The 25107-nt window shown below is 37.6% G+C and overlaps 1 protein-coding gene across 13 annotated transcripts in view; it reads left to right on the top strand.

Annotated features, from left to right (window-relative positions):
* ARL14 (ARF like GTPase 14) overlaps window positions 1-25107 on the top strand; it is a 93267-nt gene that overhangs the window by 45864 nt on the left and 22296 nt on the right. For 9 of the 13 annotated variants that reach the window (XM_079155652.1, XM_079155651.1, XM_079155654.1 and 6 more), the window contains one exon: window positions 6379-6513. In XM_079155652.1, coding sequence (XP_079011778.1) covers window positions 6379-6513 — 135 coding nt within the window. Of the gene's footprint in view, window positions 1-6378; window positions 6514-25107 lie in introns of those variants that run through there. The other 4 variants (XM_079155645.1, XM_079155644.1, XM_079155646.1 and 1 more) reach the window with 3 other exon arrangements.

Genomic DNA, 25107 nt, shown 5'->3' with positions numbered 1-25107 from the left:
TAGAGATAATCATTTTCTTTTGCTTGATGATCAGACTCACTAAAATATACAGTGACAGATGGCTTTTTTCCCCAATGTGGCTTCCATTTAATTTATGTCATATATGATTCATAGTTCATCTCAGAATTAAAAACCTTTCATCCTCATTTGAAGAAGGCAATATAAAAACTGCCCCCTATTTTATCTGTGTAACCCACATTTCCCTAGGCCATACTGACAAAGCAGCAACATCAGCTCAGTCTGCATCAGCAAAATATAGACAGTCAGGCTAGACCCTTCAAAGAACCCTCAGGTGTCTGCTTCAGAGAGTGCCTTCCTCACTCCCTGGAGTCCTCCTTTGTCATCCTGATGCCAGCCATATGGTTCCCATTGGCTGACATCTCAACACTGGTGTGTTCAGGGTTTCTCCTTCTCTCTATTCTCAATGGCCAGCTGGCCACCCTTCTTTCTCAGCTTGCTCTCTTCCTGGGCACAGTTGTACTTAGTGCTCTGTGGTTTACAGGAGCACTGTTCTTTATTGTTGCCCCTTTCCAAGAACAAAGCTCAAGCCCTGGGGCTGGGCTGAGCAGCAATCACAGGGACACCTCACTGTGCTGCCTCATAGCCATCCTTTCTTTGATCTCTTCCAATGCACTCAGATCAAGCTTGTGCACCCTGACTCTCCTCACAGGGAACAAACAGAATCATGAATTACATTGTGTGATTTATGTAGCTGATTTCATAAACTCTGGGGCAATTTTATCAGTTTTTACAATTGTAAATCTTTGTCTTTTGGAAATGATGGTGAGGTAGCTTTCCTCAACTCTCTTTTTGTGGTGCTGGAGATTGAACCCAGGCCTTGTGGGTGTGAAGCACACACTCTACCAACTGAGCCATATCCCCAGCCCAGCTCTCCTGTTTTTTATCCCTCTCTTGATGGCTTTAGTGCATCCAGGAATGTTGTTCCTGATGTCCCTCCCTGCCCTTTTTTGAGTACTAAGGATTGAACCCAGGACTGCTTTACCACTGACCTGCATCCCCAGCCTTTATTTTTTTTATTTTGAGACAGGGTCTCACTAAGTTGCTTAGGGCCTTGCAAAGTTGTTGAGGTTGGCTTTGAACTAGTGATCCTCCTGCCGCAGTCTCCCAAGTCTCTGGGATTACAAGCATGTACCACTACATTGAGTTTCTAATGCCCTCATTCAAAATCACCAGCTCTATCAGCACTCAAATACCATCAAAAATCTAGATTTTCAATGTACACAATTGAAGTCCCATTCATTCATTCAGAATACATTTTTTGAGCATATACTGCACGCCAAGCATTGTTCTTAACACTTTGGATTATAGCAGTGAACAAGAAGGATTAAATCTCTGCTCTCAGCGAATGTATGTTTTTTTAGAAGAGAGAGTAAATAAACAAGTTCTGAGAGTGATAAATGCTGTGAAGAGAATAATAGAAAGTAAGATGATAGACAGTGATGGGCACAGTGAGGGTGGACTCTGAAGAAGTGATTGATATAAGACTTCAATGATAAGAGAGAGGAAGCCATAAGAGCCCTAGGTAGAGAGAATACCTCAAGCAGGAGGACGATTAAGTATAAAAACACGAGTTGAAAGTGACCCTGAATATCACAGAAACGTGATGAGGAATTTGGGAATTGATGGGATATGATATAAGAGAGGCAGCTAGGGATTATATGTAGGAACCTGAAGGTAAGGAGATTGGATTTTATTTGAGTACTACAGGAAACCATTGAAAAGCTTAACCATTTGATGTAAGTCTTTTTCTTATTAACTTTTACAAATTGAGATATAATTCACATAACTTAAACTTCACCATTTTAAAGTATATAGCTCATTGGTTTTTAGCATTTTACATTGTATGCTACCAGCAACACAGATTCCAGTACATTTCCATCACCCTAAAAAGAACCCCTGTTAGCAGTTATTCCCCATTCCCTATTCTCCACAGCCCCTGGCAGCCACTAATTTACTTTTGGTTTCCATGGATTCACCTATCCTGTACATTTCATATAAACAGATTCATATAGTCTTATTGTGTCTGATTTATTCTTTTAGTATAATCTTTTCAAGATTCATTCATGTTGTAGATATAATAGTACATTCCTTTTGAGGGCAAAATAGTATTCCATTGTATTATATACTACATTTTATTTATCCATTCTTCTGTTAATGAGCATCTGAGCTTTGACCTTTCAACTATTCTGAAATGAATGTTCTGCCATGAACATTCGTATATAAATATTTATATGAATATATGCTTGTCATTTCATTTCTGTATAACTAGTAGTGGAATTGCTAGGTTACATAACTCTATGTTTAACTTTTTGAGGGACTGCCAAACTCTTTTCCAAAGTCGCTATGCCATTTTACATCCCCACTAGCAGTGTATAAAGATTCTAGTTTCTTCACATCCTGGATAATACTTGTTATTTTCTGTTTGTGATTATAGCCATCTCTGTGGGTGTAAAGTGGTATCTCATTATAGATTTTGTGTGTGTGTGTGTATCTTTGTGTGTGCACATATGTGCACACATGCTGGGGATTGAACCTAGGGGTGCTTTACCAGAATGAGCTACATCCCCAGACTTTTTTTTTTGAGATGAGATCTCACTAAGTTGTGAAACTGTCCTCAAACTTGTGATCCTCCTGCCCCAGCATTCTTAGTACTTCTTAGTAGCTGGGATTACAGGCATGAGCCACCATACCTGGCTCAATGTAGTTTTGATTTGCACTTCAGTAATGACTAATGATGTTGAATATCATTTCATGTACTTATAGCCATTTGTATGTCTTTTCTGAGAAATGTCTACTCAAGTCCTTTTCTCTTCTTTAAATAGCATTGTATATTGGTCAAATTATACTGTTATATTGTGTGCATATATGAATATGTAACAATAAAATCCATCATTATGGACAACTACAATGCACCAATAAAAAAAATCTGAAATAAAAAGCAAAATAGAACCCAAAAGGCAAAAGAAAACTAGAGTTGTTTGTCTTTTTACTGTTGAGTTAGAAGAGGTCTTTGTATATTCCGTGTATTTGGTCCTTATCAGACATATAATTTGTGAAAATTTTCTCCTATTCTATGAGTTGTCTTACTTTCTTACTAGTATCCTTTGACCTTATGTAAGTTTTTATAAATATCAGTCTGGCAGCTATGTAGAAGTTCTATTGGGGAAGGAATGATGGCTGAAAGACAAGTTAGAAACTATTGCAGTGACACAAGCAAGAGGTAGAAATGGCTTAGATGGTCAACAGTTTCTGACTTTAAATTCTTATTGCCAGCTATAGGTAAGCAGTGCTATAACTGCTATCTGAAGTTTTATTCCACTTTACATTGCTTTGAGCCCAAGAGAGAAAATTATGATGTAACTATTTACTCAGCTTACCTATAGACTTCATAATCAGCCCTTCCTTCAGGTGCAGTGGCACACATATGTAATCTCAATGGCTTGGGAGGTCGAGGCAGGAAGATTGCAAGTTCATGGCCGGCCTGAGCAACTTAGTGAGACCAGGTTTATTCAAAGCTGGCTTTGAGTAAGCCAGAGGAAAACTTTCTCCATCTTTAGGGATGTGGTTGTGCAGAAAGTTGTTGTTGTTTTTTGTTTTTTTGTTTTTTTCTCTCTTTAGATGTTTTAAAAATCGTTTTCTTTTTAGTTATAAATGACAGAATGTATTTTGATATATCTTACATACATGGAGTATAACTTCCCATTCTTCTGGTTGTACATGATGTGGAGTTACAGTGGTTGTGTATTCATATGTGAACATAGGAAAGTTATGTCTGATTCATTCTACTGTCTTTCCCATTCCCATCCCTGCCTTCCGTTCCCCCATTACCCTGACTCCAATTCAGTGAATCTACAACACACTCTTTCCAATGCCTATTTTCAGGCAGCATCTGCATGTCAGAGAGAACATTCATTTGACCTTTGGTTCTGGGGGACTGGCTTATTTCACTTAGCATGATAGTCTCCAGTTCCATTCATTTACCAGCAAATGCCATAATTTCATTTTTCTTTATAGACAAGTAATAGTTCATTGTTTATATGTACCACATTTTCTTTATCCATTCATCTGTTGAAGGGCACCTAGGCTGGTTCCATAGCTTAGCTATGATGACTAGGTGAAAATCTCTACCCTAGATAGATTTTACAGCCGTAGGCAATTTCATAACAGGAGGCAATGGCAGCACTCTTCATGATTCTAGTCCTGGGAAGTCTACTCATGATTATTAATGAGCCTCACACTCGATTCTGCACTAGGGTGTCAGAAATGTAGAGTTCAAAACTGAAAGAAAGAAAAGAAAAGGAAAGAAAAAAAGACCACAGAAAATTAAGTAAATAGTTGCAGGTGGGCACACATTAAAAAATTCCCTGTGATTTGGGCTGTTACCTGTTCCAAGTTTTAATTTTGCAAGAAGATTGTAATGTCTCAAGTTCTACTTTATTCTCCTTGTTTTTCTTTTTTGCCATCTCCTTTCTTCTTATTTGATACTGGGGATTGAACCCAAGGGTGCTTTTACCTCTGAGCTACATCCCCAGTTCTCTTTTTATTTTATTATTTTTATTATTTTATTTTATTATTTTTTATTTTTATTATTTTTTGAGAGAGCGTCTCGCTCAACTGCTGAGGCTAGTCTGCAACTTGTGGTGCTCCTGCCTTAGCCTCCCAAGCTGCTGGAATTACAGGCATGCATGGCTGCTCCTAGCTCAAATTCTACTATCTTAGAAAGAAGTCTAAGCCCTAGCTCTCCCCACCATCAGATATATTGATACATGATGTCAAAATAACTACTAGATGGGAGGTTGATCTAGATTCCGTATAAATTCAGGTTGCAGTTTCCAGAGAACTATTCCAGACTTACTGGCATTATGAAGAGGTTAAACCAAATCATTTTCTTGGTCTGACCTCCATCCATACAGTACCATTATATCATTTCTAGGGTCTTTGGCAAAACTAATTCTGGGTTTTGAAATCATAGAGTCCAGATAACAATATTGGCTTGTTTTCTAGAGTTGGTGTTTTACTGGCTAGTGCTGTGATAGTCCTCTGTGTTCTGTTAAATCTTGAAGCCTTTAAATATGGGGTATACTGGAGATTAATTCAAATGTCTGAAGTCCTAAAGGACCTCCATCCATTCCATTGAAGATAGCCCAGGTTGCATCTGCTCAGCAATACCTGGCCACTAAAACCCTCCTGAGACTAGGTTGAGTAAGAAATTGTGGTGAATGAACCAGGTGTGGTAGTGCACACTTGTAACCCCTGATACTCAGGAGGCTGAGGTAGAAGGATCACAGACCAGCCAGGGAAACTCAGTGAGACCCCGTCTCAAAATAAAACTTAAAAAAGGTTGGGGGCCGGGGGATGTAACTCAGTTATAGAGCCCTTCTCTAGCATGTGTGAGGCCCAAATTTGAACCCCAGTGCTGCAAAAATTTATTTATTTATTATTATTATTATTTTGGTACCAGCTATTGAACCCAGGGGCACTTAATCACTGAGCAACATCCCTAGTCCTTTTTAAATATTTTATTAGAGACAGTGTCTCACTAAGTTGCTTAGGACCTTGCTAAGTTGCTAAGCCTCGCTTTGAACTTGCCATCCTCCTGCCTCAGCCTCCTAAGCTGCTGGGATTACAGGTGTGTACCACCATGCCCATCCCAGTATTGCAAAAATTTTAAAATTAAAATAAAAAAAAAATGAAATTGGGAGAGAATAAAGTTTTGACTTCAATTTCTTTGGCTTTTTAACTCCCAAGTACATGAGAATATGATTTTGGACTTTAATTCTTTTGACCTCTAAAATGTTTGGATAATTTGCATGGAGATTTAATTTTTAACTTTAGTTTCCTCCTAGGAATATTCATTAAAAAAGTCAGCTAATATTCAAATCTGGGACTTTGTATGTTGCTGGCATTTTTAATCCTGGAGTAGTTTTATGTTGTTATTTTAATCTCATTGCCAAACCTTTGATGAGCTATACTGGATAATGTGACAGAACATAGTTTGGGATGGGAAACAGTACAGAAAGAATTCACAGCTTGGGATGTAGATTTCAGAATTATTTTAATTAACATGCTATTCAGATCTATTTTAGTCTCTTGGAGTTAAAAATAAAACACTGCCCACCAGCATCCCAGGAAAGTCATGGTTGGTGTTGAGGGAATAATCTTTTGAAGGTGGGATCAGGATTGTCTGGGTAGATTTTTAATCTTATCCCCAAAGGAGAGCAGTCACACCACCAGTTAATGATTAAGCCTAGAGGGGTACAAAACAAAAATCTGGAGGATGTTGAGGAAGGGGAATCTTCTTTCCTATGACTTGCTGATAATCTTCCTTCCTCTTTACTTATCATTTACTCCTTTCAGAACCTGTCATACTTAGAGCACAGCAGGCAGTACTGGATAGGACCAGAATGCTCCCCACCCCTTCCGACCTCAAGACCTGCCTACCTGCACACAAAAGATACTGAAAATGTGTGTGCTGCCCTATTCCTCCATTCTGTAAGTATTACAGGAGCAGGCACTCTGCCTTACTCAGGAAGTTCTGTAGAGGTCCATGCTGCAGATGGGAAACCTGTCTACCTGTGGGTTCGCTATTATGATGCTTTCTTACCAGCAGGTAGAAGAATGAGCTATCAACATTAACTCTATTAGTGAGTAATATTTTGTAAAGTTAACACTTTGATCTCCATTTATCTGATTTGTGTCTGTCCCAAACCTAGGGTCTTGCTAGGAAGGTGCTTTACAACTGAGCTACATCCCCAGTCCCTGGTTCTTAATTTGCGGTGGGAACATAAGCATCAATTACTGGATGAACTCTGACTATAAGAATTACCATAAAGTCGGGCATGGTAGCACATGCCTGTAATCCCAGCAACTCAGGAGGCTAAGGCAGGAGGATTACGAGTTCAAAGCCAGGCTCAGAACTTAGTGAGGTCCTAAGGAACTCAGTGAGACCCTATCTCTGAATGAGATATAAAAAAGGGCTGGGGATGTGACTCGGTGGTTACGCACCCCTGGGTTCAAACCCTGGCTTAAAAAAAAAAAAGAATTACTGTAAATTTTTGGAGATAAAGCTGATAGGGCTTGCTAATTAATTAGGTATGGAATATCAAAGATATATATCAATGATAATTCCTAGGTTTAGGACTTGAGTGACTAGGTAAAGAGTGATTTTATTTAATGACAGAGGAACCTTAATTCTGAAATTAGGGGTGTATATGTAGTAAAAATTACCAGCTTGTGTTGGAGGCTGTACTTGTGGATGATTTAGGGGGGAGGGTTGTGCATGAAGAGAATGACTTACTGGGGGTGGGATGGTCTGGAGCTGGGAAGAGTAAGGAGGAGGCCATTGATACAATTCAGATGCAGATGAGAGCTGCAAGTAAGGCACTGGGAACGGAGAAGTGGGGGTTAATGTTGGAGATATTGAGGAGGTAGAATTTTTATTAGAACCTGGTGACTAGTTGGTTATAGATAGAGGGTTGAGGAGAGGAAGTCAAGAGAGACTGCAGCGTTTCAAGTTTATGAACTTGTCCACTTAAATCAGACATTAGAGAGTTACATAAAGATGTTAATTTTATAGATTCTGCCATCTCAAATATGATAACTCTAGCCACAATAAAGGCATGCAGGGTACAGGGAAAGAAAAATAGAAAGATAAACGTCTCTAGAGTCTAAGTCTTCTGTTGAAGAGAAAAAACAAAAAGGCATCTATACAAAACCCTTAAAATCAGCAGCTAAGATAAATTCTTTGGGTTGGTGTAGTCTTGATTTCAGACATAATACACTGTACTGAATTGGGCAAGGTTTTTCTATAAGGAAACAGTAAATATTGGGCTTTGAGAACCATATGGTCACTGTTGCAACTACTCAATTTTGCTGTTTTAGAGTAAAAGTAGTTATAGACAATAGGTAAATAAATGGGCATAACCTTGTTCCAATAAAACTATACTTATAAAACAGGTTACGGTCTAGATTTGTCTTATAGGCCATAGTCTTGATTTGCTTACCTATGCACTTTACATGTGTAATGAGGTCGCCTTTTCCTTAAAGCTCAGCAGAGTGCAGTGGCTAGTCTCAAGACTATTTAATAAAGAGGAGCCTTGTAATGTTACACAAGGTTGGGAAGAAAGTGATGCTCCTTTGATTGATTAGTCATAATAGAAAGAGGAATATGATTTACATGTGAGGACCTGTTTGGAGTTATTGGCAGAGATTCACTCTTGGGGGTACAAGATGTCTGAATTTTTTAATGGGCTGGCCAAAGCAGATCAGGCAAGAAAAAGAAGACAAAGCTCTCCAGCTGCTGTCCTTCAGACTACATTTCACCTTTAGGTTACAAAATTTCCCTCTCACCTAGTTTGTACAAACAGGAGGAAGAACAAGAAATTATGATTTTTAGTCTGTGCCAGGTACTGAGATTTCCAGGTCATAGCAGGAGGCCCAAGGCTTGCTAATATTGGAGAAGAGCCATTCCTGGAGAAAGAAGGCAGAGATGACAGGAGGGAGAGGACAGCGAGAGCACAATGATAGGGGGAAAGGGGAAGGTGTGAAGAGAGATGAGGGATCTATAATAACACTTTTCACTGGCAAGGAACATCCATAGGGTAATAATACCCTCAAGATCTGGTCAGTTCAAGTAAATATTTTTCTTAATTTAAAAAAAAAAAAAAAAAAGATCTAGTCAGTGATGCCTGTTCTCCTGGACCATGTTCAGTAGATGAAGCAGTTTGATGAGGAAGGCAGTGGTGAAAATGGTGAACTTCTTTCCACTACCAGGCTCATACAATTTGGATCTGTCTCTGAGAATGCCTGTGAGTTGTTTGACTTCTAAGTGAGTGTGTGTGTGTGTGTGTGTGTGTGTGTATGTGTGTGTGTGTGTGTTTTCACTTGGCCAGGAGGTCCACAGACCTTCCCCAAAGCCCTACCAGTTAATTACAGACTCCAGAGACACTGAATTATATACATAAAAACAAGAGAAGTGGTATCAAACTAAAAAGTGCCAGTTTCCCCCAGAACCAAAGCACAAATGTTTTCTCTGATAGGTGGATGCTAACATACAATAAGGAGAGAGGGGAGAAAAGAATATAAATTCATTTGATTAGACAAAGGGGAATGAAGGGAAGGCAGGGGGAGTGGGAGTAGGAAATACAGTAGAATGACTCAGACATAACTTTCCTATGTTCACATCATGTTCAACCACAAGAATGGCAAGTTGTACTCCATGTATATATAATATGTCAAAAATATACTCTACTGTCATGTATATCTAAAAAGAACAAATTAAAAGAGAGAGAGAGAAGCCAAGATAATTCTGATGTGTATTAGTCTTATAACAAACCACAGAACTAGAAAGGACTATGAAAGACTATTTGACCTATTCTTATGCCTTCAGAAAAGTTAGTCTTTCTAAATGATTTGCCTGGCAAAAGATGAGCATTCATATTCATTCATTCTCTCTCTCTCTCTCTCTCTCTCTCTCTCTCTCTCTTGATATTGTGGACTGAATCCAGGGGAGCTCTACCATGGAGCTACATCTCTAGACCTTTTTATTTTTTATTTTGAGACAGGGTCTAAGTTGCTTAGGGCCTCACTAAATTGCTGAGACTGACCTCAAATTTGAAATCCTCCTGCTTCAGCCTCCTGAGTCACTGGGATTACAGATCTGTGCCACCGCACCTGGCAGCATTCCCTCTTAATCATCTGTTCCAATATTTTCTCTATTCTGAAAGTCTGGAAATTCTTTATGTCCAATAGAAATTTCTCTTACTTTACTCTCATTTTCTCTTATTTGATCTTCTGTGAAATAGACAAAGCAAAACCAACTTTTTCAAGAGACCCTTTAAGACATAATAGAGGATGGTCCATTAAGGCATTTGAACTCTGGGGATATTTATTTGTTTCTGTATTACGGGGGATCAAAGTCAGGGCCTCATGCATGCTAAGAGGGCACTCTACCACTAAGCTATATGCCCAGCCCACAAGCAACAGAATTGTGATGATTGTTCCCTCTGCCAATCTTGGCCAAAATCCTGGATCACCCTGTGTAAATGGGGTAGTTCCAATTATAACAACACATAGAAGATAATCTTGTCAGTGGCTATTTTAGGAGAAAGAATCTGATACATTTCATACAAAATAAAGTCCATTTACTATTTCTTTGTTTTTGTTTTGTTTTTTAATTTTTGATTATTTTTATAGACTGCATTTTGATTCATTGTACACAAATGGGGTACAACTTTTCATTTCTATGATTGTAGACAATGTAGATTCACACCATTCATGTAATCATACGTATACATAGGGTAATACTGTCTGTTTCATTCTACTATCTTTCCATTCCCCACTTCCTCCCACCCCATTTTCCTCTACACCATCCGAAGTTCCTTCATTCTTCTCTTGCCACCTGCCATCATTATATATTGTCATGCACTTATCAGTGAAAACATTTGGCCTTTAGATTTTTGGGCTTGGCCTATTTCACTTAGCATGATATTTTCCAACTTCATCCATTTACCAGCAAATGCCATAATTTTATTATTCTTTATGGCTGAGTAATATTCCATTGTGTATATATACCACAGTTTCTTTATCCATTCATCATTTGAAGGGCATCTCTGTTGGTTCCACAATCTAGCTACTGTGAATTGAACTGCTATGAATATTGATGTGACTGCATCACTGTAGTATCCTGATTTTAAGTCCTTTGGGTATAAACCAAGGAGTGGGATAGCTGGGTCAAATGGTGGATCCATTCCAAGTTTTCTGAGGAAAACTTTTCTCCACACTGCTTTCCAGAGTGGCTGCACCAATTTGCAACTCCACCAGCAATGTAAGAGTGTGCCTTTTCCCCCCCATCCACCCTAGCACTTATTATTGCTTGTGTTCTTGAGAATAGTCATTCTAATTGGAATTATATGAAATTTTAGGGTGGTTTTAATTTGCATTTCTCTAATAACTAGGGATGATGAGCACTTTTTCATATATTTGTTCATCACCTATATATCATCTTCTGTGAAGTGTCTGCCCAGTTCCTTAGATCATTTATCCATATACTATTGAGCAGAAAAAAACTACTGTTGTATGCCAAAATAGACATTTGAAAGGAAAAGTGCTGCCAAAGCAAGCAGACATTGATGAACTGTTCTGAGTGCTGCATTCACATGTCCTTTAGTTTTGCCAGAAGTAATTTCAACAAATTCTGTAACCAATTTTCTCAACTTTTCTCTGCAAGCAAACAACAATTTCACAATGATCAAAAATGATTTACTTTTTTATTATCACATTTTGCTTTTTGAGGAGTTATTTTAAGGAAACTAATAGTATGAATTCTTTTTTTTTTTAAGTGTGAAAATTGAAAAGCATAATCTGTTTGCATTTTTAACATCATTAATATTTAGGGTTTTTCATAATGTACTTTTTTTGATGTTGCTTTTCAAGTAAATTCAGATATTTTTGCTTAATGTAAAATGAAAACAAAAACAATCTATTTTTGATTTGATTAACTATTATTGAATAAAATGTTCTCAAGATATGCAAAGCTTTAAGCTTATACATTTATCTTTGCTTGTTAAACATTTTCCACTTTAGGTACTATTGTGTATTAATCAGACTATGATAGATCATGCCATATGGCAAATTAACCTCTAAATCTCAGTGACCTCACATTAAATGTTTACTTGGATCAGTGGGGATTCTTTTCCACATAATCTCTCAGGGATCTGGGCTGCTGAAGATTTTGACACCTTATAAGTAGCATCAACGGGAACATCAGGCCAGCATGGTTGCTACAGCGGAAAGAGCTACAGAGTCACACATCATCTTTGAAATCCTTTGGTCCAAACTGACACAGAATTTACCAAAAGGGCTTTCATTCCACCACAATGTCCTTTTGAAGTTAAGATAAAGTCTCTATCACTTAATCTAAAACTTTATGATTGCCTGATCTTCTCTTATGTCACCCCTCATCCACCTTATCTCAGACGAAGTCTACTTTTGTTAGTCTTTTCTATCGGCATTTTTATTTGCAGGCAGAAGCTCAACTCTTGCTCGTTTAAATGTGAAGGAACTTCTTTTTTTTTTTTTATAATGTATTTTTTTTATTGTAAACAAATGGGATAAATGTTGTTTCTCTGTTTGTACATGGCGTAAAGGCATACCATTTGTGTAATCATAAATTTACATAGGGTAATGGTGTTTGATTCATTCTGTTATTTTTTCCCTTCCCCCCACCCCTCCCACCCCTCTTTTCCCTCTATACAGTCCTTCTTTCCTCCATACTTGCCCCACTCCCTAAAGGAGGTTAGAAAGCTCAGGTACTCACTGGAAAGGTTGGAGGAAGAGCTGCTAGACTGAGCCACTGCCAATCCTAGAACCAAACCATCTTTGTTACAGTGGTAAAGCTACCATTCCCACTGATGACTCCAGAGCCATGATGACATCAAAGTCATCTGGGCCAGCAGAATGACTGTCTGGACCCTACCTGGTTTTTCTGTTTGTTTGTTTTTTGTTTTTTATTTTTTTGTACTAGGGATTGAAGCCAGGGGCACATAAACACTGAATTATATTCTCAGCCTTTTAAAAATTTTTTTATTTGGAGACATGGTCTTGTTAAGTTGCTGAGGGCCTTGCTAAATTGTTGAGGCTGGCTTCAAACTTACAATCCTCCTGCCTCAGCCCCCTCCCGAGTGGCTGGGATTACAGGCATGCACCATTGTACTCAGCTCTTAGCCCTACCTGTTCTTCAGATAATTTCTGACCAGGAACAACAGAGAGCCAGAAACACGTATAGGACCTAACCCTTAATTCTAAAAGCTAGAAAGACTAAGAAAGGTTAAGTTTCAGAATTTATTTTGGGAAGATCATATATAGTGTGGAGAACTATAAAAATATGGGTGGTTTTGCAAAAAATTTGGGACTGCCATGAATAACACAGACTCACTATACTTTCTATTATAGAATTCATTTTGCTCAGACTTATAAATATTTTATGAGAGATAAGAAAGAAGTGCTCATATTGCCACTGCCCTAACACAGTTACTGTTATTATTTTGGTATATCCTCTTTTTGCCCTTTTTGCCCTTTTTCTGTGTAGAATTCTTTTTATATAAAAGTATATGAAATAAATACAAATTTCCTAGTGAAGTATTAGAATACCATCTTTCTCTTCGTGTTTTCATATTATCTTCAAAATCATGAATTTTAGTGACTGTGCAATATTGTGACAGTTGGAATGGTCCTCCATAAATATAATATTGTGATGCAAGTTGATGCATATGACTTCTCTGATAAAGATGTGGTTACTCTTTCATTTATGCTGTAATTAAATCAATATCTTATGGTTTCTTTATTTTCCAGTTTTCCCAGTATGTGTGACCCTCCAGAGACACAGCCCAACACAAAATGTATAGAAAAAGGAATAAGAAAATTTCAGGCAATTGCTTTTTAAGTACAAAACCAAAATCTTCAAATTCTATTCGATTGAGGTACCCCAAGTAGTCAAATTCATGGAGGCAAAAAGGACATTGGGCAAGGGAAGAGCAATGAGCAGTTATAATTTAATGGGTTCAGTTTCAGTTTGGGAAGACAAAAAAGTTGGGATACGGATAGTGGTTTTTGTAGCACAACAGTATACTTAGTGCTGCTGAACTTAAAATTGTTAAAATGGTAAATTCTATGTTTTGTACAGTTTACCATAATTTTTAAAAATTTAAATTAAAAATGTCATTGGCAAAATATAAACCAATGAAAGACTGAAAAAACACTACGTGAGCCAAGTGTGGTGGCTCATACCTGTAAGCTCAGTGACTCGGAGACTGAGGCAGGAGGATTTCGAGTTCAGAGTCAGCCTCTGCAACTCAGTGGAGAGCTTGTCTCAAAATAAAAAATAAAGAGGGCTTGGGATATGACTCAGTGGATAAGTGGCCATGGGTTCAATCCTTAATACCAAAAAAAAAAAAAAAAAAAAAAAAGGCAGGAGGACTTTTAGTATGTACCATCCATGGTACCATTAGTCTTCCTTTATATGATATCAGATAATTTTTAAAAATTCCAGATAACTGCCCCATCATTTATTTGTCTATGTCATTATAAACTTACTGCAGTTTCTAAGTATTATATAGAGCAAAAAGCAAAATCTAATTTTACCAAACAACACCAAGAAAAATAAAATTAAACTAAAAAGGAAGAAGAGTCACATACACTATAAATCTGTTTGTTTGAAATATATATTTGGAGCATTCACTGTGTCAAATAACTCTGCTAAGTCCTGTGTCAGCAAAAAGATGTATAACACATGATTCTGCTGACATTTAAATTCTCTTATCAGAAAAAAGTTTTAAAGCAGCAGTGTGTTAAACTGCAATTTTTTTTTTTTTTTTTTAAGTATCGGGGATTAAATCCAGGGAATATCACACTTGCTAGGCAAGTACTCTACCACTGAACTACATTATTTTGAAACAGGGTCTTGCTAAGTTGCCCTGCTTGTAGGTGTACACCACTGTACTCTACTTTCAATTGCCTTTTAAGTTTTATTTAAAACCACTGAAAGGACATTGGGTTGGTAACCAGAGATTTAAGTGTTTTTTGTTTTGTTTTTTTGTGGTGGTTTTTGTTTTAGTTTTTGTTTTGTTTTGTTTTGGTTTGGTTTTTTGGTTTTGGTACTGGAGGTGAACCACTGAGCCACTCCCCAGCCCTTTTTATTTTTTATTTTGATACAGGATCTCACTAAGTTTCTCTGGGCCTCACTAAGCAGCTAAGGCTGGCTTTAAACTTGCATTCCTCCTGCCTCATCCTCCTGAGTTGCTGGGATTATCAGTCTGCTAGCACAGCCAGTGAGACTTGAATTCTATTCATAATTCTAGTACTGTATGATCTTGGACAAGTTACCCAAATTCTCTGGGCCTGTTTTCTCATCTGTAAGAAGAGCTTATTAGACTAGGTGAGAATTCAGATTTATCATCTTTTACATTCTAAAAACACACACACAGGTTGTTCAGTGGTTCTTTGTCAAAAAAAATAGTAAATAAATGCATATATACAGACATACACACAGACACATAAAAATGATATTTGCTTTGAGGAAGTTAATAAGTATCCTGTACAAAATTCATGAAGTATTAATATAACCTTAAAACTATAATGAAAAGAAAAGTTTAAGTTCCTTAAACTTTAACAATAGTCCTGATCTGCTGAGATTCTTTCAAAGTATATTCATTGGAACTACAGGACAAAATTTTCTTAAATGAGATCATTTAGTCTCATGATGAGGTACTAGATTCCATTCAATTAGAAGCGGTACTTTTTTTAAGTGACTAATAGACAACCAGGTTCTGAACAAGGCACTCTTCAAATGTAATTTCATTTAATCCTCACAGCAGCCCAATAAGGGAGGTATTATCTTGATTTACAGGCAAGCAAACTGAGACTCAAGAGTCAAGTCATCTTTCAAAAGCCAGTCAATCGCAGAGCCAGTGTTCCAGCCTAGGTTTCTCAACTCCAGAGTCTAGTGCTTTCCTGTTTTGTAGTCCTCTCCATGAATTTAGTTAATATTGATTTTCCTCTTATTATAATAACCATATTTACCTGAGATAATTTTTCAAATCATGATCATTACTTTTTTTTCTGTTACCGGGGATTGAACCCAGGGTTGCTTAACCACTGAGCCACATCTCCCAGCCCTTTTTTATATTTTATTTAGAGACAAGGTCTCACTGGGTTGCTTAGGGACTTACTAAATTGCTGAGGCTGCCTTTGAACTCATGGTCCTTCTTCCTCAGTTTCCCAAGTGACTGGGATTACAGGCATGTGCCACCATGCCCTGACCTGCTCATTTCTTTTAAGTGTGGTAGAACCTAGTAAAATTATATAAAGGAACTGAGGTAATTTTATACATAATTCAGTTTAAAATATATTTAATTAAATTATTTGGATATTTTAGGCAAAACTACTTTTTTTGGTCTAAACTGCTAGGAAAAATCTAACATTTTTCACAAAAATAATATATATTTGAATATGGACTGGCTTTAGTAGAGAGAGTCATTATTTCAGGCCTAAATAATTTCCTTTTCTGTTCGTTCACATTTACCTTTCTAGAATGAGATAAAGAAAAGCTCTCCCCACTGAACCCCTAGCTGACCAAAAATATTTGAGTCAAATTTCTTTTTGAGTGTCATTCTGGCATAAATCCCAAGCAGTTTCTTTTGAATGATATCTCATTTTTTATCAGTATTATTTAGCATGCAACTAGTAAGTACATCAGGCTTGCAAAATCTTTTACTATTATTATCTAATAAATTTTCCAATATCTTATGGGAGGATCAACATTTTTGAAAAAAAGGAAATTGAGATACAGATTAATTTGGTTGGCCAGAGTGACACAATGAATTTCCACAGATATAGTCAAGGAAGTGTTGAAGCAGTCTTGACAGAAACTCTGCTCCTTGAATGATAACACTTAACAACTACACTGATCCTCTAATTGCAGAACAGCCTGCTTCACTCTGGAAGTGAACCAGTGATAGGAGTACCTTTCCAGAAATCTAGATTTCCCAACGTGCTACCCAGAATTGATTCACCTGATTTTCCAGTTACCTTTCAACTGTTTGCCCTTAAGTTAATTGATAAAAACCTTTTTTAGCTCTTTGTTTTTATCTTTAATTTTTGAATTCAATTTCAAAATGTTTTGTTTGCAATAGATTTACTTCTCAGCATTTGGCTTGCACTTTTAAATTATTCTATTAACATGAGGCTTAATGCTAAAAAAGAAGTATGAGAGAGAAGTGCATCTCTTCCCATAAAAGGATGCTCTGTATCTGACTTCCAGCCAGATCCACCTGAACATAGGTCCCTATCATTAAATCAATATTTTCTGATTTGTTTTACTGTTCATTCTTGGCAAGAGGAGTTTCTATCTTTTAACCTTTCTGATGATTAAGCTGAATATGTCTTTGGTTGGGATGAATAATTGTACAGCTAGGAGGAGATAGTAAATCTTCTCTATATGGCTAATAAATAAGACTGTGCTATTTTCTATTTGATTTCTTAATACTTTGGATTTAGAGTTAATAAGCAGACTCTCCAGCATCATATTATAAATGAAATGCCAACTTTATTTTAAATTTTATGTTAGGTCATATGATAATTTGACAATAATTTTGAAGAGCTACAAAGGAAATGAAGCACCAGCAGAATCTGTTTAAAAAGCTGTGTCATCCTGTACATTTATAATCAGAAAAATAAAACTTCAGTAACTGAAGCACTAGAATGTCTTATCAGGTAAAATCTAAACAACAGTCTTCAGATTGATCAGTTGCCCCCTTGCAACTGATTTCTCTGAACTGTCCCTTAAAGATATTTTCTTAAAATCATGATGATATTTTGTTTAATCTTTTGAATTAAATTGCCTCTTTAAAAATATTTTTGTAAGATAAGTTTTCCTGAGAAATACATATTAAGTGGAAACAAATTTCTGTGTGTGTGTGTGTGTGTATATATATATATATATATATATATATAAAATACATGTGTGTGTGCTAAGTTTATGTTTGATATCTTTAATATTACATATATTATATATTTTAGTCTTTATAGAATTAATTATGAAAGGAATTGAATTAGTCAAATAATGTTTTTGCTATCAGATTATTCGGTTGACTCATTTCTTGGCAGAGGAAGTGAGGCTGTCCATATGAATTAGTCACTGGATTGTGGACCCGGAATGACTGGGTCCAAACCCCAGTTCTGTTGATGATGAGTCATTTCATGTCTGTGCATTGGGTCCCCACACCATAAAATGTCATAATGTTATTTTTAAATTTAGGTGGACGGTGAAGAATATTTCATCAAATGCTTATAGAATGTTTCTAAGGTTACAAGCAATGAATGTCATTAGATTACAATATTCATAGAGCATTAAAAGGCTGCTTTCCTTTACAATCATGTTTATATGGATTCCTTAGGATTGGGAAACTTACTTAGTGAAATATAGAGACCAGTTGCTGATATTCAAAGAAAAAGCTGCTATATAGGACTCATGGAGCAAAACAATATGTCAATCTATAATGTAGCTTGAATATGGACTTATATATCCTGTTGATTTACTTGTTTTGGTCCTTTTGTAACAGTAACCTTATGTAACCTTATGCTTTTAATCTAGCCCTTGCTCCTCTGCCACTTGTGACATTTTTAAAATGCACATGTTTCTTTCTCTTCCTCTCTCCCTCCTCCTCCTCTGTAACAGAGAACACATGGAATGTAGACTTTGAATCACCTCTTTAAAAGCCCCCTGTTCTGCTGAGCAAGGTGGCACATGCCTGTAATACCAGCTCCTCAGGAGACTGAGGTGGGAGTATCATGAGTTCAAAACCAGCCTCAGCAACTTATTGAGGCCCTAAGCAATTCATGGAGACCCCGTCTCTAAATAAAATATAAAAAGGGCTAGGGATGAGGCTAAGAGGTTAAGTGCCCCCCATGGGTTAAATGGTTAAATTCCTGGTGTGTGTGTATGTGTGTGTATATGTGTGTGTGTGTGTGTGTACATAAAATATTACTAATAAAAGCCCCCTGTTCCTGTTAATGGGCAGAATCACAGCCTTTGGAACAGTAGTCCACTGTGTTTCTCCTTTACTAGTAAAGCAATAAACCTTTTTCCTTTCTCTCAAAACTGTGTCCTCATTATTGGATTGGCATCAGGGACAAGGACTGAGCTTTTGGCAACACTTTGGACATTTCACAATTTTATTGACTTTATTTTGGTCCTCTTGTCACAGGAAAGCAGGGAACTAAGATTCCAAACCTCAGTTCTTGTGTTCCAATGAAAGAAAATTTAAAGTCAGATACCAAAAGTCATGTAAGAGAACTTTATTCTAAGTGAAAGTAAAGTGAAAGTGAGATGAAAGCAAAGTGAGGCTTAAGCAGAGAGCACTCTCAAGAGAGAGAGTGGGCCATTTCTGAGCAGAGAATGACAAAAGAGACAATGCTGTCTCCAAACTTATTACTGTTTGATGTTTACCAGGAGAGCCAAGGACCACCTTCTGTGTCCTTTGTCAATCAGGTGTTCAACTCCTCTTTCAGGTCAATAGTGGAGTTTTTTTTTTTTTTTTTTTTTTTAATTTTTTAAAATTGTAAACAAATGGGATACATCTTGTTTCTCTGTACATGAAGCAGAGGCATATCACTTGTGTAATCATACGTTTACATAGGGTAATAGTTTTTGATTCATTCTGTTATTTTTTTCCTTCCCCCCACCCCTCCCACAATCAGCATACTACAGAGATACAGCCACATCAATGTTCATAGTTGCTCAATTCACAATAGCCAGATTGTGGAACCAACCTAGATGCCCTTCAATTGATGAATGGATATAGTGGAGTTTTTGAATGTAGTTGGTCCTCTCAGGAACTGTCATGGTGGCCATCCGATTTAGGGAGGGGGCTTCATCTACAAGTCAATCCCAAGTTAATGTGAGCACTGGGGTCAATAGCTGTCAGAAGTTACCTTAGTGTGCCTCTGATATTAAAGGACTCTTCCTTCCTAAATACCTGGAGACATTTATAGCCATAATTCCTAGGTTCACATCAACATGAATGGACCCTGTCAAGAGTTAGTCCCATTAATTCTTTTCTTTTGACATATTTCCCATTAACTCCTTTGTTTCTGTTTATTTTCTACAAATTAACTACTACCCTTTGCTTTTTTTCCCCTACTTTTAAAGTAGTTTAAAGAAGAACCTAAAGTAATTTAAATACTTGTGACCTTGCCATGCATTTAACCACTTATTGCTAGTAAGTACCTTACTCTAGAGGTTTCATAATTTTAATTTCAAATTATCCATTTTAACAGTATTTTTGTAACAGTTGTTTATGTTTTGACTATAGCCCATTTTGTTCTAAAACTCATGTTTTTTTTTTTTTTTTCTTTTCCCAATCTTCTCCTCCCTGGTCTTCTCTTCTATGATCTTCTCCTCCCTAATCTCAGGAAATGGGATTTCTCTGAATCACCTCTTTAACATCCCCTACTCCTCTTGATGGGGAGAATTACAGACTCTGGGACAGGAGTCCCCTGTGTTTCTCCTTTGCAAGCAAAGCAATAAAACTTCTTTTTCCCTTTTCTCAAAACCTTGCCTTAGTTATTGGATTGGAATCAGGAATAAGGACCAAGCTTTTGGTAACATTTTGGTTCCATCCAAGTACATAAGGGCAGAGAGATACTTGCTTGAAGTCAATCACAGAAACTTAACTGATTTCATTACATATTGGTTTGGCTATGTTTTTTTGTTTTTGTTTTAATTTCCAGTGCTTTGATTATTATGTCATTAAGCTCCAGTTTTTTAACTGACCTGGTTACAATTATTTTGCCATTTTCCCTAACAAATGACAGTTCTGGGAGCAACTTTTCTTCTGTAAATTCCATTACAAGTTACTACACCTTCATTAATGGCCCTCTGAGAATCTCTGAAGTAAAACAAACAGAAAAAACACAAACCCTCAAAATCTTTAATATGAACAGGCACATAAAATTATATGATCATTAAAGTCTCATTTAGGTCCCAAAGGCTATAATTCTATAATTTTAAAAGAAAAAAAAATCCTTCCAGTCCGTTTCTGCTTGTCCCTAGCTGATGGATAGTAAGGAGGATTGGTCTGCTGTGCTGTGTTCCATGAGGATGTGCACTTTGAGGATAGCCCTGGGATAATGATGCACCAAACAAGGTTGTCATAGTAACAGGCTATGGGAGGGCCCAGGGACAGGAAGAATGTTTATTTCCAGGTAGAAGAATGCCTCAAGTCCTAGGCTAGGGTGAGGTGACTAAGGCACCTAGGACTTCTACTTTAAGGAGGCTGTCACTCCCCTGGGGAAGCTTGAGAATGAGTGCCCTTTAAATGTTGTACCTTAGAAGTTCCAGCCTCAGGGAAAGGTCATAATAAGTTTTGTGCCAGAGAGAAGACAATCAGCTACAAACTAGGAATTTTGGATCTGTGAGTGTGAGCTGGAAAAATCAATTAAATCACATAAAGAAGGTGAGAAGTTGTTTTTTTGTGTGTACTGTCTCTGACCTCAGGGCACTAAATTCCAGCAATTTCCCAGCCCAAATGGCTTCCAGCCATCTCTCACTCCCAGAGCATTCACAGAGAGGCAGTGTAAGCGGTCTACTTTATGCTTTGAATCTAGCCCTGGCTCCTCTGCCACTTGTGACTTATATTTCAAATGGACATGTTTCTCTTCCTCATTCTCTCCTCTTCCCTAATATCTCACCTTCTCTGACCTCAGGGGAAACAGGATTATGTGTCTTCCCCATCCTAGGCAAATTTATTTGTCCCTGAGTACACACCCACCTTAGGAACAAAGTAATCCAGACTCTGGGGATTGTACCAGAAGATCTCAGAAATGACTATATCCCAAATTAACGAGTGAATTACAACTGCAACAGAGAACACGTGGAATGTAGCCTTTGAATCACCTCTTTAAAAGCCCCCACCTGCCTGCGTTCCCCTTCATGGGGAGAATCACGGTCTCTGGGACCAGAGTTCCCTGTGCTTCTCTTTTGCTAGCAAAGCAATAAAACTTCTTTATCCATTTTCTCAAAACCGTGTCCTTGTGATTGGATTGACACTGAGGACAAGGAGCAAGCTTTTGGTAACGGGAGGAACAATTCTGTTAACATAGAAACAGAGGAAATAAGGTGAGGGGAGAGTGGCGCAAGGTCAGAATGAATTGAGTACACAGAGTGGTCAGGGGGCTCCTGCTAGGTCAGCACTCCTTTCCTGTGGTGAGTGTGGCTCCTGGGAGGGATCCTCCCTGCCAGATGGCTTTAAAGCCCAGGTAGCTCTAGGTGGGACTCTTTCACCCTCCTGATAGTTGCTGATCCCCCTCTTGCGGATCCAGGGTAGATAGGCCTATGCCTTCAATTCACAAAACTAAACTTAAAAAATTAGAACTGAACATAATTTTTTCTTTCAAGGTTCCAGTCTGTCTGATAACAGAAATATATAGTTCAGTACATTCCTGGTAAACTTTTTCCCCCATCATGTCTGATAAACTTCATGAATTCAGAATTCCGTCTGTCTCCTCAGATGACATCTGAGTTCTGGGGATGTGGAGTGAAGTGTTGGCTTTTTGACCTTCGGGTTGGCATTCGCTGCTGTTGTCCACATTGCTTTTCTCTCGGGTCGTCAGTCCTAGTGCTTGCAGCTCCTTATCCCGACCTGGCTGGTTCTTCCTGAGCCATGCCCTCATCCCTCTTAGGGACATGGGGTTTGTTGGAATTCTCCTGTGCCACCCTGGAGCCATGAAGATTTGGAGGTCTATCTTAGACATATCTGGCTGCCTCTTCTCTTTTCTGTTATCCTGGCACCGCCTGAGTAGTGATGCAGGTTCCTTTGCTCTCCCATTCTCAGACGTAGCTGAGAATTCTACCATTCCGTGTCTCCTCCCTCAACTGTCCCCAGGGCTTCAGCCATATCTTGCTGCTATCTGCTCTTTCTCTTTTTTGACACTTTCTTTCAGCTTGGAGAAGTATTTAACACTTTCCACTAGTCACAATGTGGCTACTGAGCTGTTGAAATGTGATTAGTCCAATGTGAGATGTACTGAATGTGAAAATGCCTGCCAATTTCAAAGATAATATGAAGAATAGACTATAATATATTAATAATTTAATATAGTTTACATGTTGAAGTGATAATATTTAGGTAATGTTGAATTAAATAAAATATAGTTTTATAATTAATGTACTTATGTCTCAGGCTTTTTTCTTTCTCTTTCTTTCTTTCCTTTTTTTTTTTTTTTCGGCACCAGGGATTATACTCAAGGGTACTTAGCCACCTAACCCCATCCCAAGCTCTTTTTGAGACAAGGTTTTGCTGAGTTACCTAGAACCTCACTAAGTTGCCACCATACCTGAATGTCTTTTCACTTTTTTGAAAATATGTCTTCTAGAAAAATTTTAATTGCACTGTACTCCTTTTATTTATTTTTTAGGAAATAATTTTAATTAATTATACATGACACACACACATTGAATGCACATTGATACATCATATATAATGGAGTATAATTTCTCATTCTTCTGGTTATACATGATATAGAATCCCACTGGTTATATAGTTATATATGTACAAAGGGAAATAATCTGATTCATTCTACTATCCTTCCTATTCCTATGCCCCCTCCCCTCCCTTAAATCCCCTCTACCTAATCTGAAGTAACTCTATTCTTCCCTACTCCCCCACCCCCGCCATTGTGAATTAGCATCCCCATATCAAAGAGAACATTCAGTTTTTGATTATTTGGGATTGATTTATTTTACTGAGCATGATATTCTCCAATCCATTTACCTGCAAGTGCCATAATTTCGTTCTTCTTTAAGGCTGAGTAATATTCCATTTTGTATATGTACCACATTTTCTTTATCCATTCATCTATTGAAGGGCATCTAGGTTGGTTCCATAGTTTAGCTATTGTGAGTTGAGCTGCTGTAGACACTGTTGTGACTGCATCACTGTAATATGCTGATTTTAAGACCTTTGGGTATAAACTGAGAAGTGGGATAACTGGGTCAAATGGTGGTTCCATTTCAGGTTTTCTGAGGAGTCTGCATACCACTTTCCAAGTCTTATGGACTGAATTGTGTCCCCTTGAATTCATATTTTAAAGTTCTAACTCCCAATGTGACTGTACTTGGATATAGGACCTTTAAGAAGATAATTAAGTTACCTAATGTTGTAAGGGTGGGACCCTAATCCAATAAGACTGATTTTTTTTTTTAATTAAGAGAGGAAGAGATACCAGGAGCTTGTATACAGAGGAAAGTCCCTCTGAGGACACAGTGAGAAAGCATCTCTACCAGGAAGAGAGGCCTCATTAGAAACCAACCCTTTGGATGCCTTGATCTTGAACTCCTAAGGCCTCAGAACTGTGAAAAAATAAATTTCTATGGTTTAAGTCACACAGTCTGGTATTCTGTCATGGCAGCCCTAGCAGACTAATACAAAATGGAAAATTCATCCTGATCTTATACATTCTCCTCAGGTAAAGTATTTATGACATTAATTTTAGTTTTTGATCCTCAAAAAGTCATTATCTTGGTCCATTTGTAACAGTCCACTTTATGCTTTGAATCTAGTCTTTGATCCTCTGCCACTTGTGACTTATTTTTAAAATTCACGTTTCTTTTTCTTCCTCTCTCCTTACTCCTCCTTAATCTCTCCTTCCCTAATTCCTGGAGAAACAGGTTTATCTTTATTCTCCATCCTAGGCAGATTTATTTGTCCCTGAGTACACACCCACTAGAGGAACAAAGTAATCCAGACTTTGGGGATGGTACCAGAAGATCAGAAATGACCACCTCCCATATTAACAAGTGAATCACAACTCCAACAGAGAACACGTGGAATGTAGCCTTTGAATTACCTCTTTTAAAGTCCCCAGTTCCTGCTGATGAGCCGAATCACAGCCTTTGGTACAGGAGTTCCCTATGTTTCTCCTTTGCTAGCAAAGCACGTCTTTTTCCTTTTTCTCAAAACTGCATTCTCATTACTGGGTTAGCATTGGGGACCAGGACCGAGCGTTTGGCAACTTTTATTGACTATGCCCAGACTTTTTTTTTTTTTTTTTTTCCAATTTTTTTTTTTTTTTTTTTTTGAACAAATGGGATACATTTTGATTCTCTGTACATGGAGTAAAGGCATACCATTCGTGTAAACATAAATTTACACAGGGCAATGTTGTCATTCTGCCATTTTTCCCCCTTCCCTCCCACCCCACCCCACCCTCTTTTCCCTCTATACAGTCCTTCCTTCCTCCATTCTTGCCCCCCCAACCCTAAACCTAACCCTAACCCTAACACTAACCCCTCCCAACCCCCATTATATGTCATCATCCGCTTATCAATGAGATCATTCATCCTTTGGTTTTTTGAGATTGGCTTATCTCACTAGCATGATATTCTCCAATTTCATCCATTTGCTTGCAAATTCCATAATTTTATCATTCTTTATGGCAGAGTAATATTCCATTCTATATATATATGCCACAGTTTCTTTATCCATTCAACTGAAGGGCATCTAGATTGGTTCCACAATCTGGCTATGGTGA

Source organism: Sciurus vulgaris (assembly GCF_902686455.1).
Source record: "Sciurus vulgaris genome assembly, chromosome: 10".
NCBI lineage: Eukaryota > Metazoa > Chordata > Mammalia > Rodentia > Sciuridae > Sciurus > Sciurus vulgaris.
Note: the sequence above shows the minus strand (reverse complement) of the source record. Positions and strands in the feature narration are given on the sequence as shown.